This window comes from Entelurus aequoreus, linkage group LG20 (assembly GCF_033978785.1).
Source record: "Entelurus aequoreus isolate RoL-2023_Sb linkage group LG20, RoL_Eaeq_v1.1, whole genome shotgun sequence".
In the NCBI taxonomy this organism is placed as follows: domain Eukaryota; kingdom Metazoa; phylum Chordata; class Actinopteri; order Syngnathiformes; family Syngnathidae; genus Entelurus; species Entelurus aequoreus.
Window position 1 is genome coordinate 5,378,733 of NC_084750.1, and position 14,659 is coordinate 5,393,391.

The 14,659-nt window shown below is 39.4% G+C and overlaps 1 protein-coding gene across 4 annotated transcripts in view; it reads left to right on the forward strand.

Annotated features, from left to right (window-relative positions):
• The window catches only part of LOC133635871 (DNA-binding protein SATB1-like), a 167,252-nt gene that overhangs the window by 111,011 nt on the left and 41,582 nt on the right, over window positions 1-14,659 (forward strand). For all 4 annotated transcript variants that reach the window (XM_062029276.1, XM_062029275.1, XM_062029277.1 and 1 more), the window contains 3 exons: window positions 4,698-4,824; window positions 13,608-13,731; window positions 14,247-14,355. In XM_062029276.1, coding sequence (XP_061885260.1) covers window positions 4,698-4,824; window positions 13,608-13,731; window positions 14,247-14,355 — 360 coding nt within the window. The remainder of the gene's footprint in view (window positions 1-4,697; window positions 4,825-13,607; window positions 13,732-14,246; window positions 14,356-14,659) is intronic.

A 14,659-nucleotide genomic window follows, 5' to 3' on the forward strand; every position in this document is an offset into this window, starting at 1 on the left:
TTACAGAGAGTAAATGGGACAATGAAAAAGGAGGATTACCTCCAAATTCTTCAGGACAACCTAAAATCATCAGCCCGGAGGTTGGGTCTTGGGCGCAGTTGGGTGTTCCAACAGGACAATGACCCCAAACACACGTCAAAAGTGGTAAAGGAATGGCTAAATCAGGCTGGAATTAAGGTTTTAGAATGGCCTTCCCAAAGTCCTGACTTAAACGTGTGGACAATGCTGAAGAAACAAGTCCATGTCAGAAAACCAACAAATTTAGCTGATCTGCACCAATTTTGTCTCGGGGAGTGGCCAAAAATTCAACGAGAAGCTTCTGGATGGCTACCAAAAGTGCCTTATTGCAGTGAAACTTGCCAAGGAACACGTAACCAAATCTTAACATTGCTGTATGTATACTTTTGACCCAGCAGATTTGGTCACATTTTCAGTAGACCCATAATAAATTCATAAAAGAACCAAACTTCATGTAAGTATGTGCTCCAATCACTCTATCACAAAAAAATAAGAGTTGTAGAAATTATTGGAAACTCAAGACAGCCATGACATTATGTTCTTTACAAGTGTATGTAAACTTTTGATCGCGACTGTACGTATGCATTAAAATGTGTTTTCTTTTGTATTGTTTTATTTTTAATTAATTGAGTAACGTTTATGACAACCTTTTTCCAAAACACAATATATGTTGTGAGATATAACAGGATAATGTTATCATTTATCATTTGTTTTCAAAACGGTTACTAAAAATTGGGACCCAAAAAATTTACTGTGGGACCCCATTTTTGACTTTTTGACATTTATGACTTTTTATGACATTTTGAAATTTCCCAGCGCCAACACTGATGTAGTATTGGTGCGTGCAAAACAGCAGCAGGCGGCTGTGGCCTGCGGGCCGGATCTAATACTAATCAAATATCATCCCGAGGGCCATAGGATGTAGATGATCTATATCTGCGGTACACATTTACTTTACAAAAGAGAAGTGTTGTTTATTTGTCTTTGACTTAATTAAATGTTTGGCTAGAATTTTATTCAACAAAACCAGTTTTCTTTGAAGTAATATAGAAATCGATCAGACCTGTTTATCTATTTTATGGAGGAATGTAGTTCATCATAGAACTGGCACCCAATGTTATTCAAAAAGTGTTGATTTGGAATCGAGAATCGATTTGGAATCGAACGGAATCGTGTGATGCCCTAATTGGCTCCCATTAAAATCATTTCAGTTATGCCCTCAAAGTCTTCCTGTGTTCAGAGACTACCTCCCTGACTTTGTAAACAACACAAAACATAATTGTGTACGAGAAAAATACAAATATTGATTTAATAACTTTAGTATCCCTGATATAGTGATAATGGTACATGGAAGAAACATACTTTATTTTCCGCCATGGTGGTGAGAATTAGGATGTTAGAAGCGGCTTCTTCAGTTCTTTGAAGGAATCTTCCAGGCGAGTACACAAACACTGGGACACAGTATCGATAGTCTTAGCTCGCCAATTCATCAGCCGATGGTTGATCATTTCCAAAGACAGATATCGGACCTATGTCTACTTATTAGAATCAACATTTATACTTTCTGCTCCTTCTTCTTACATTTTGACCAGCTCCTGCCATGATGGTGCTCCATCCACAGTCAAAATGTATGAACAGATGAAATGTTGATACTCATCATTGGAACTGTCCCCCATCATGGGATCAGACTGTGTGTTTACATTGAGGGGCGCTATCTTTTGTTAGCTCGTTAGCGGTGAGCTATCGTATCCTCCTACGGTGTGTAGTGAAGCATGTTTAGCTATTCCTCGTCCTGCAAGGATGATACTTGTGAGAAACATACTTTATTTGTCACCATTAAGGCCAGGATTAGTGATTTAGAAGTAGCTAAAAGTCTGCGGATGGATGTTAGCTGCTAGGTAACTAGCCATGTCTTAAAGCACCTCTTCCTTAGGGTGCTTCAGTGTTATAACCTTACCTTTATCGTTAGTTTTTAAGCCAAAATGCGTCCATTCTCCCTTTTCTGTCTACACACCGTGTCTGCTTGTAAGTACTCCGTGATTGTGCGCTGCCGAACATGCTCCTCTGCTCCTAAAACCAGCAATGTCACGACAGGACGACGCGCCATCATGCCCGTTAAAAAAAAATGGGGAACCTGTAATTTTCAAACAAAGTATAGTACTGTTTTTGATTCATTAGTACCACGATACAATACTAGTACCGGTATACCGTACAACCCTAGTATGGTGTTTAAAGAAATGATGTTTTTTAAAGACTATTTCACAGTATTTCCAAGGGAAATGTAAATTATCCTCCATATAGGGTTAGGGTTTGGTGTTTTTATACTTCTTATTAAAGTTAAAGTTAAAGTACCAATGATTGTCACACACACACTAGGTGTGGCGAAATGATTCTCTGCATTTGACCCATCACCCTTGATCACTCCCTGGGAGGTGAGGGGAGCAGTGAGCAGCAGCAGTGGCTACACCCGGGAATCATTTGGTTATTTAACCCCCAATTCCAACCCTTGATGCTGAGTGCCAAGCAGGGAGGCAACGGGTCCCATTTTTATAGTCTTTGGTATGACTCGGCCGGGGTTTGAACTCACGACCTACCGATCTCAGGGCGGACACTCTAATTATATGTATTAGTGCAAGGACAAATGGTAATAACTTTATCAATATTAATCAATCAAATTAATATATTATTCGAATTTTGCACTGCAAAAAGTCAGTGTTGAAAAACAAGAAAAAAAAAATACAAAAATGAGGGGTATTTTACTTGAACTAAGCAAAATTATCTGCCAATAGAACAAGAAAATTCGGCTTGTCAAGACTTTCCAAAACAAGTAAAATTAGCTAACCTCAATGAACCCAAAAATACCTTTAAAATAAGAATATTCTCACTAATATCAAGTGCACTTTTCTAGGTAGAAAAAAAAGAGACCTTTTTGCTCAATATGTTGAAAAATATTCTTAAATTAAGTATGCTAGTACCGTTATCTTGACATAATGATATGCGCTCGGCATCATGATTTATTTTTTCATGCTTGAAGTAAGAAATTATTACTTTAAAGAAGTAGTTTTATACTTGTGAGTGTTGATGACACAGCTTTGCATCAGTTGATATTCTAGTTTCAAGCATGTTTTACTCAATATAGGTCATCAAATCTCTGCAACAAGCTGTAATATCTTACTGAGATCATTTAGGACCAAACCCCTTAAAGGCCTACTGAAATGCGATTTTCTTATTTAAACGGGGATAGCAGGTCCATTCTATGTGTCATAATTGATCATTTCGCGATATTGCCATATTTTTGCTGAAAGGATTTAGTAGAGAACATCGACAATAAAGTTCGCAACTTTTGGTCGCTGATAAAAAAAAGCCTTGCCTGTACCGGAAGTAGCAGACGATATGCGCGTGACATCTGCACATTGTTTACAATCATGGCCACCAGCAGCGAGAGCGATTCGGACCGAGAAAGCGACGATTTCCCCATTAATTTGAGCGAGGATGAAAGATTTGTGGATGAGGAAAGTGAGAGTGAAGGGCTAGAGGGCAGTGGAAGCGATTCAGATGGGGAAGATGCTGTGAGAAGCGGGTGGGACCTGATATTCAGCTGGGAATGACTAAAACCGTAAACAAACACAGGACATATATATACTCTATTAGCCACAACACAACCAGGCTTATATTTAATATGTCACAAATTAATCCCGCATAACAAACACCTCCCCCCTCCCGTCCATATAACCCGCCAATACAAATCAAACACCCGCACAACACAGCCCAAAGTACCGTTCACCTCCCCAAAGTTCATACAGCACATATATTTCCCCAAAGTTCCCAAAGTTACGTACGTGACATGCACATAGTGGCACGCATGTACGGGCAAGCGATCAAATGTTTGGAAGCCGCAGCTGCATACTCACGGTACCGCGTCTGTGTATCCAACTCAAAGTCCTCCTGGTAAGAGTCTCTGTTGTCCCAGTTCTCCACAGGCCAATGGTAAAGCTTGACTGTCATCTTTCGGGAATGTAAACAATGAAACACCGGCTATGTGTTTGTGTTGCTGCAGCCGGCCGCTAATACACCGCTTCCCACCTACAGCTTTCTTCTTTGCTGTCTCCATTGTTCATTGAACAAATTGCAAAAGATTCACCAACACAGATGTCCAGAATACTGTGGAATTTTGCGATGAAAACAGACGACTTAATAGCTGGCCACAATGCTGTCCCAAAATGTCCTCTACAATCCGTGACGTCACGCGCAGGCGTCATCATACCGAGACGTTTTCAGCAGGCTATTTCGCGCGAAATTTAAAATTGCACTTTAGTAATCTAACCCGGCCGTATTGGCATGTGTTGCAATGTTAAAATTTCATCATTGATATATAAACTATCAGACTGCGTGGTCGGTAGTAGTGGCTTTCAGTAGGCCTTTAAAACAAGTAAAAGACTAACATAAAATCTGCTAAGTTGGAAGATTTATCTTATCAGACAGAAAATAAGCAAATATCACCCTTATTTGAGATTATTAATCTTACTTAGATTTCAGTTTTTGCAGTGTGGCGGGGCACTAAGGGCAGAGCAGATGATGGCTTCAAACATGACCACGTGGGGCGGCCATCTTCTTCACGTGAAGGAAATCAATAATGGAGATGAGAAAAGATGGTGACAATAAAGTGTCGTGTGCCTCAGGTCTGATCCAGGTGGGCAGATGGAACCCCGTGCCTCTTTCCTGCGTGACGGACGCTCCAGATGCCACAGTGGCCGAGATGCTGCAGGACGTCCATCACGTCGTTACCCTCAGGATACAGCTGCAACGGTACAGTAGGTGCATGCTGGCCGCCATCTTGTTATGACTTGCATTTCATCGAGTTGTCTCCTCCAACACGGGCATCACTCTCAAGTCAAGAAAACATCAAGTGGAGGAGAACTCTCCTGACAATTTCTGCTCATCAAAGCTCCCTCCGAGAGTCACATGTGCATGAAACTAAAGTTTGAGCTCTTGCTGCTTGGAAATGTGTACAGTGGAGCCTCGGCTTACCAACTTAACCGGTCCTTGAATCAATCAAAACGTTTGTGTCGTGAAACGATGTCAATATGAATAATTGGTTCCGGCCTCGACAAAAGTCCATCTTTTAGTGAAGGTTTCAAGTACAGTACTGTATATCAAACAAACATAACCATTTCCTGTCTCTTTATTAACAGTCCAAAACAACAACAAGGACAAGCTGAACTGTCCTGTATGCGCTGCTCTGCCAACACGTGCACACACACACAGAAGTCCCCTCGGTGCCCTCACAAACAATCAGAAATCACAAAAATATTGCTGGAATAATAAACATTTTGAATAGAGATGTCCGATAATGGCTTTTTTGCCGATATTCCGATATTGTCCAACTCTTAATTACCGATTCCGATATCAACCGATACCGATACAGTTGTGGAATTAACACATTATTATGCCTAATTTTGTTGTGATGCCCCGCTGGATGCATTAAACAATGTAACAAGGTTTTCCAAAATAAATCAACTCAAGTTATGGAAAAAAATGCCAACATGGCACTGCCATATTTATTATTGAAGTCACAAAGTGCATTATTTTTTTTTAACATGCCTCAAAACAGCAGCTTGGAATTTGGGACATGCTCTCCCTGAGAGAGCATGAGGAGGTTGAGGTGGGCGGGGTTGGGGGGGGGCGGGGTTGAGGTGGGGGGTGTATATTGTAGCGTCCCGGAAGAGTTAGTGCTGCAAGGGGTTCTGGGTATTTGTTCTGTTGTGTGTATGTTGTGTTACGGTGCGGATGTTCTCCCGAAATGTGTTTGTCATTCTTGTTTGGTGTGGGTTCACAGTGTGGCGCATATTTGTAACAGTGTTAAAGTTGTTTATACGGCCACCCTCAGTGTGACCTGTATGGCTGTTGACCAAGTATGCGTTGTATTCACTTGTGTGTGTGAAAAGCCGTAGATATTATGTGATTGGGCCGGCACGCAAAGGCAGTGCCTTTAAGGTCTATTGGCGCTCTGTACTTCTCCCTACGTCCGTGTACCACTCCGTACAGTTTTAAAAAGTCATAAATTGTACTTTTTGAAAACGATACCGATAATTTCCGATATCACATTTTAAAGCATTTATCGGCCGATAATATCGGACATCTCTAATTTTAAGAGGTCAAATCCAATTAACAGCGAGGGTCCTCTCGTCAGCTGCTCCTTTTCACGAGAGGAGAGCAGACGCAGGGAAAGAAAGGAGTGTAATAAATCCCCTCTGGCATATTTTTCCAGAAAAGTCCGTTCTCATGGCAAGTAAAACGTTGCTGTGGTACGAAGCCCACTTCTTCCATCCCTTCAATACGAGCGAGCACCAAATGGCTGCCAGCAGGACACAGAATGAATGACTGAAGCGTTCACACATGGCGCCATCTAATCGAGGTTCCACTGTGCCTCATTTTTCAAATCATTGGAAGAGAAATGTAAATATTGATCAGAGACACATTGTGAGAGTTGTTGTTGTCGCAGTGTTACTTGTATGATACACATCTTTAATTGCAACAACGAGTTGACATGTACATAACTTCATACCTTTTAACTGTCCAAGTTCAGGCGTTAACGTGTGTGATTAATCACGTCTGGACACAGATTAATCACACACCTTCATTATAATAGCACATGCTGATTTCCCTCAACCTTGGTGCCAGCTCTAGATCGACTGTACACACTCAACCTGAGGACAGACAAGGGTGCAGAAGTGGTGTAGGCCGCCATATTTAAATGAGCTTTTTGTGTGCGCAACCGGCAGTCACCATGGAGACACTCATTTTCTGCACATTTTGTGGTTCAACCTGTGCTGTGTCATGTTGTGGAACATGCAGCGTACATGCAACATACATGCAGTATACATGCAACATACATGCAACATACGTGCAGCATACATGCAACATACATGCAGCATACATGCAGCGTACATGCAGCATACGTGCAGCATACATGCAACATACATGCAGCATACATGCAACATACATGCAGCATACATGCAGCATACATGCAACATACATGCAGCATACATGCAACATACATGCAGCATACATGCAACATACATGCAACATACATGCAGCATACATGCAACATACATGCAGCATACATGCAACATACATGCAGCATACATGCAACATACATGCAGCATACATGCAACATACATGCAGCATACATGCAACATACATGCAGCATACATGCAACATACATGCAGCATACATGCAGCATACGTGCAACATACATGCAGCATACGTGCAGCATACATGCAACATACATGCAGCATACATGCAACATACATGCAGCATACATGCAACATACATGCAGCATACATGCAACATACATGCAGCATACATGCAACATACATGCAGCATACATGCAACATACATGCAGCATACATGCAACATACATGCAGCGTACATGCTACATACATGCAGCATACATGCAACATACATGCAGTGTACATGCAACATACATGCAGGGTACATGCAATGTACGAAACCCAAAACCAGTGAAGTTGGCACATTGTGTAAATCATAAATAAAAACAGAATACAATGATTTGCAAATCCTTTTCAACTTATATTCAATTGAATAGACTGCAAAGACAAAATATTTAATGTTCAAACTGAGATATTTTTTTTTTTTGGCAAATAATCATTAACTTAGAATTTAATGGCAGCAACACATTGCAAAAAAGTTGGCACAGGGGCATTTTTACCACCGTGTTACATGGCCTTTCCTTTTAACAACACCCAGTAAACGTTTGGGAACTGAGTAGACCAACTTTTGAAGCTTTTCAGGTGGAATTATTTCCCATTCTGGCTTGATGTACAGCTTAAGTTGTTCAACAGTATTTTAGGCTTCATATTGCGCCACATATTTTCAATGGGAGACAGGTCTGGACTACAGGCAGGCCAGTCTAGATCTGCACTCTTTTACTATGAAGCCACGCTGTTGTAACACGTGGCTTGGCATTGTCTTGCTGAAATAAGCAGGGGCGTCCATGATAACGTTGCTTGGATGGCAACATTTGTTGCTCCAAAGCCTTTATGTAGCTTTCAGCATTAATGGCGCCTTCACAGATGTGTAAGTTACCCATGCCTTGGCACTAATACACCCCCATACCATCACAGATGCTGGCTTTTCAACTTTGTGCCTAGAACAATCCGGATGGTTCTTTTCCTCTTTGTTCTGGACGACACAACGTCTACAGTTTCCAAAAACAATTTGAAGTGTGGATTCGTCAGACCACAGAACACTTTTACACTTTGCGTCAGTCCATCTTAGATGAGCTCGGGCCCAGCAAAGCCGGCGGCGTTTCTGGGTGTTGTTGATAAACGGCTTTCGCTTTGCATAGTAGACTTTTAACTTGCACTTACAGATGTAACGGCGAACTGTAGTTACTGACAGTGGTTTTCTGAAGTGTTCCTGAGCCCAAGTGGTGATATCCTTTACAAACTGATGTTTTTTGATGCGCTACCCTCCTGAGGGATCGAAGGTCTGTAATATAGTCTCTTACGTGCAGTGATTTCTCCAGATTCTCTGAAGCTTTTGATGATATTACGGACTGTAGATGGTGAAATCACAAAATTACTTGCAATAGCTCGTTGATAAATGTTGTTCTTAAACTGTTGGACAATTTGCTCACGCATTTGTCCACAAAGTGGTGACCCTCGCCCCATCCTTGTTTGTGAATGACTGAGCATTGCATGGAAGCTGCTTTTATACCCAATCATGGCATCCACCTGTCCCAATTAGTCTGTTCACCTGTGGGATGTTCCAAATAAGTGTTTGATGAGCATTCCTCAACTTTCTCAGTCTTTTTTGCCACTTGTTCCAGCTTTTTAGAAACATGTTGCAGGCATCACATTCCAAATGAGCTAATATTTGCAGAAAGTAACAAAGTTTTCCAGTTAAGTTTTTTGTCTTTGCAGTCTATTCAATTGAATATAAGGTGAAAAGGATTTACAAATCATTGTATTTTGTTTTCATTTACGATTTACACAACGTGCCAACTTCACTGGTTTTGGGTTTTGTACATGCAACATTCATGCAACATACATGCATAATACATGCAGCATACATGCAGCGTACATGCAACATACGTGCAACATACATGCAACATACATGCAACATACAGCGCGGTCCAAACTGTAGCACGCTAAGGTAACCTGCGATGGTGTGCTGGAATGATTCAGATGAAGAAAAGTATGCTGTGGTTTTTCCTCAAGAGATCTATCAATAAAAAATATAGTATACATATTAATAATAATATAGGATACATCTAATAATAAATATAGGATACATATTAATAATAAATATAGGATACATATAATAATAAATATAGAATACATATAATAATAAATATAGGATACACATAAAAATAAATATAATATACATATAATAATAAATATAGGAAACATGTAATAATACATATAGGAAACATAATAAGAAATATAAGATACATATTATAATAAATATAGAATACATATAATAATAAATAACAAGCGGTAGAAAATGGATGGAATAAATATAGAATACATATAATAATAAATATAGGATACATATTAATAATAAATATAGGATACATATAATAATAAATATAGAATACATATAATAATAAATATAGGATACACATAAAAATAAATATAAGATACATATAATAATACATATAGGAAACATGTAATAATACATATAGGAAACATAATAAGAAATATAAGATACATATTATAATAAATATAGAATACATATAATAATAAATAACAAGCGGTAGAAAATGGATGGAATAAATATAGAATACATATAATAATAAATATAGGATACATATAATAGTAATAGATATAATGTTTGTAATAGATCTAATAGATACATATAATAGTAAATATAGCATACATATAATAATAAATATAAGATACATATATAATAAATATCCATCCATCCATACATCCATTTTCTACCGCTTGTCCCGTTCGGAGTAGCAGGGGGTGCTGGAGCCTATCTCAGCTGCTTCGGGCGGAAGGCGGGGTACACCCTGGACAAGTCGCCACCTCATCGCAGGGCCAACACAGATAGACAGACAACATTCACACTCACATTCACACACTAGGGCCAACTTAGTGTTGCCAATCAACCTATCCCCAGATGCATGTCTTTGGGCTTTTATATAATAAATATAAGATACATACACTACCGTTCAAAAGTTTGGGGTCACATTGAAATGTCCTTATTTTTGAAGGAAAAGCACTGTACTTTTCAATGAAGATAACTTTAAACTAGTCTTAACTTTAAAGAAATACACTCTATACATTGCTAATGTGGTAAATGACTATTCTAGCTGCAAATGTCTGGTTTTTGGTGCAATATCTACATAGGTGTATAGAGGCCCATTTCCAGCAACTATCACTCCAGTGTTCTAATGGTACAATGTGTTTGCTCATTGGCTCAGAAGGCTAATTGATGATTAGAAAACCCTTGTGCAATCATGTTCACACATCTGAAAACAGTTTAGCTCGTCACAGAAGCTACAAAACTGACCTTCCTTTGAGCAGATTGAGTTTCTGGAGCATCACATTTGTGGGGTCAATTAAACGCTCAAAATGGCCAGAAAAAGAGAACTTTCATCTGAAACTCGACAGTCTATTCTTGTTCTTAGAAATGAAGGCTATTCCAAAAAATTGTTTGGGTGACCCCAAACTTTTGAACGGTAGTGTATATAATAAATATAAGATACATATATAATAAATATAGGATACATATAATAATGAATGTAGGATACATATAATAATGAATGTAGGATACATATAATAATGAATGTAGGATACATGTAATAAATATAGGATACATATAATAATAAATATAGGATAAATATAATAATGAATATAGAATACATACAATAATAAATATAAGATATATATAGAATAAATATTGGATTCATATAATAATAAATATAGGATACATATAATAATAAATATAACATATACATATATAATAAATGTAGGATACATATAATAATAGATATAGTATACAATGAGGCACATGACTAAAAAGTCGGGGCATCAGTCTACTGACCCCAATCAGCAAGTAAAAAAGGGCTTTACTAAACAGATGTGTTTTTTCATGTTGACACGCACACGAACGGAGGATTTGCTCCAACGTCTCTTATTGCAGCGCCATCGCCTCCTTGCTCACAGCCGTTTGTGCATAACTGTGCCAGTTTGCACGCACCTTCTGAACGTGTGAAGTTCAGACGCAAAACAGCTGAACGATTATATCTGCATCTCCTCCTGCCAGTATTGTGCTTTCAAGTTTTAGTAGGTGCAAACATCTAGGAGGTCAGGCCCTAAATATTGTACTTATCTCACAGCAGCTGTTTGATTGCAAAGTGCATCTTAAGTGGCCTTTGTGTTGCCAAACTTGGAGGTGTAAAATGCTAATCAGTAGCGTGTTGATGGCATATCCAAATAGCGCATTTTGAAAAGTGACACCCTACTTTCGAGAGCTTTTTACATGGAATACTGGCTTTGTTGGCGTAGGAAATTGCAACATGACCTTGAAGTAGTCCGCTACCAATACGCCAAGTGCTAGAGCCAAGTTTGATGTGACGTCACGTGCAACTGTATCGCAATATGGTGCCCTTTGATTTGAGGGGAATCGGAAGACGAGGATGAGTGACAACCGACCCCAAGAAGGCCAACCCTAAATTGAATGATTTGCTAGCATCAAGGCTAACAACCGCGTAGCAGCTAGCTAGTGTTCCCGCCGCACCTTTGAAGGGTAACAATTTTTTGGTTAAATAAATTATTGTGTAACAGCCCAAAAATTTGACATGAAAAAGACAAAATGCGCTCTCACCTTAAGTTCCATTGTCGTACTCCAGAGAAGACTATGTAGGTGAGCCCATTGTGGTAAATCCGATGGCTTTGACGACCAACTGTTAATATTTACTGTATATTGTGTTGTATTATGCTACGCTATGTTTTGTTTTATGTTATGTTATGCTATACTATGCTATGTTTTATTTTATGTTATATTCCATCCATCCATCCATTTTCAACCGCTTGTCCCTATGTTATGGTATACTATGCTATGCTGTTATGCTATGTTTTGTTTTATGTCATGTTATGTTATGCATGCTATACTATGCTATGTTTTTTTTTTTTTATTACATGCTATGTTATGCTATGCTGTTTTATTTTATGTGATATTTAGAGATGTCCGATAATATCGGACTGCCGATATTATCGGCCGATAAATGCTTTAAAATGTAATATCGGGAATTATCGGTTTCAAAAAGTAAAATTTATGACTTTTTAAAACGCAGCTGTACGGAGTGGTACACGGACGTAGGGAGAAGTACAGAGCAGTTGCATCTCCCAGTCTTACTTGCCAACCCTCCCGATTTTCCCAGGAGACTCCCGAATTTCAGTGCCCCTCCCGAAAATCTCCCGGGGCAACCATTCTCCCGAATTTCTCCCGATTTCCACCCAGACAACTATATTGGGGGCGTAACTTAAAGGCACTGCATTTGCATGCCGACCCAATCACATAATATTTACGGCTTTTCACACACACAAGTGAATGCAAGGCATACTTGGTCAACAGCCATACAGGTCACACTGAGGGTAGCCGTATAAACAACTTTAACACTGTTACAAATATGCGCCACACTGTGAACCCACACCAAACAAGAATGACAAACACATTACGGGAGAACATCCGCACCGTAACACAACATAAACACAACAGCACAAATACCCAGAACCCCTTGCAGCACTAACTCTTCCGGGATGCTACAATATACACCCCCCGCTACCTCCCAACCCCGCCCACCTCAACCTCTTCATGCTCTCTCAGGGAGAGCATGTCCCAAATTCCAAGCTGCTATTTTGAGGCATGTTAAAAAAAAGTAATGCACTTTGTGACTTCAATAATAAATATGGCAGTGCCATGTTGGCATTTTTTCCCATAACTTGAATTGATTTATTTTGGAAAACCTTGTTACATTGTTTAATGCATCCAGCGGGGCATCACAACAAAATTAGGCATAATAATGTGTTAATTCCACGACTGTATATATCGGTATCGGTTGATATCGAAATCTGTAATTAAGAGTTGGACAGTATCGGAATATCAGATATCGGCAAAAAAGCCATTATCGGACATCTCTAGTGATATTATGTTATACTATGCTATACTATCCTATGCTATGTTGTGTTTTATGTTAGGTTATATGCTATGCTATGCTATATTATGCTGTGTTTTATTTTATTTTATGCTATGCTATGTTATGCTATGCTGTGCTATGCTATGCTTTATATTATTTTATGTTATTCTATGCTATTGTATACTATGCTATGCTACGTTTTATATAATGTTATGTTATGTTATTCTATGCTATGTTTTATTTTATGCTATATTATCCTATGCTTTATTTGATGCTACGTCAGGCTATACTAAGGCAAGTCTATGCCATGCTCGACTCGGCTGTGTGTTGTTATGTTATTTATGTTATGTTCTTCCTACCTGGACATCTGCACACCTTTTCACCTGTAACTGAGTCTGTGTTGTGCATCTAGCTGCTCCAGACTGGAGGACCTGCCAGCCGAGCAGTGGACTCACTCAACAGTCAGAAACGCCCTGAAGGAGCTCCTCAAGACCATGAACCAGAGCTCGCTGGCGAAGGAGTGTCCTCTGTCTCAGGTACGCCAGCACACCTGACAAGGTGCAGGAGTTAGACTGCGAGATATCGTGGATTTATTCTTGCAATGTGAGGAGCTGCAATTATCACCTTCATCTGTTCCCCCTCAAGGCCTACAGGACGGTAAAAGATAAGAGAAAATTGCTCCCCATCTCTGATGTGTTCCTTCCATCTCAGCTGGTGTTTGCATCCCCTCCCCCCCAGATTCCAATAAATGTGAGGGATGAAAGGTGTGATCAGATGGAAAGATTGCACATGAGGGCCCTGAGGGGGGATATGAATATATATATATTGTGTGTGTGTGTGTGTGTGTGTGGTACAAGGGAAAGATACACATCATCTCACATGACCCCTCACACACACACACACACCTGCACAGCCCACCAGCACACTCCTGTGTCTCCATGATCTATTTACCTTTAGGCTCTCTTTAATCCACCACACACACACACACACACACACACACACAGGAGTGTGCGTGAAGAGCTGAGACCAACATGTTGCTGGTGTGTTGCAGAGCATGATATCGTCCATCATCAACTGCACCTACTACGCCAATGTCTCAGCCGCCAAATGTCAGGAGTTTGGTCGCTGGTTCAAGCACTTCATGACCTCCAGATGCAACAGTAAGGAGTTGTTGTTACACACCTGTCCCACGTCTTAGGACACACTTTTCATGTGTGGATGACACAACCAAATACAGCTGCTTGGTACCTCCACTTGAAGTAGAAATATAGAGTGTATTTTATTCATTTATACTATTTTAATGACTTATTCTATTATTATTTATATTGTATTCATTGTTACTTTAAATCAGGGGTCCCCAAACTTTTTGACTCGGGGGCCGCATAGGGTTAAAAAATTTTGGCTGTGGGCCAGGCTGTGTATATATATATATATATATATATATATATATATATATATATATAT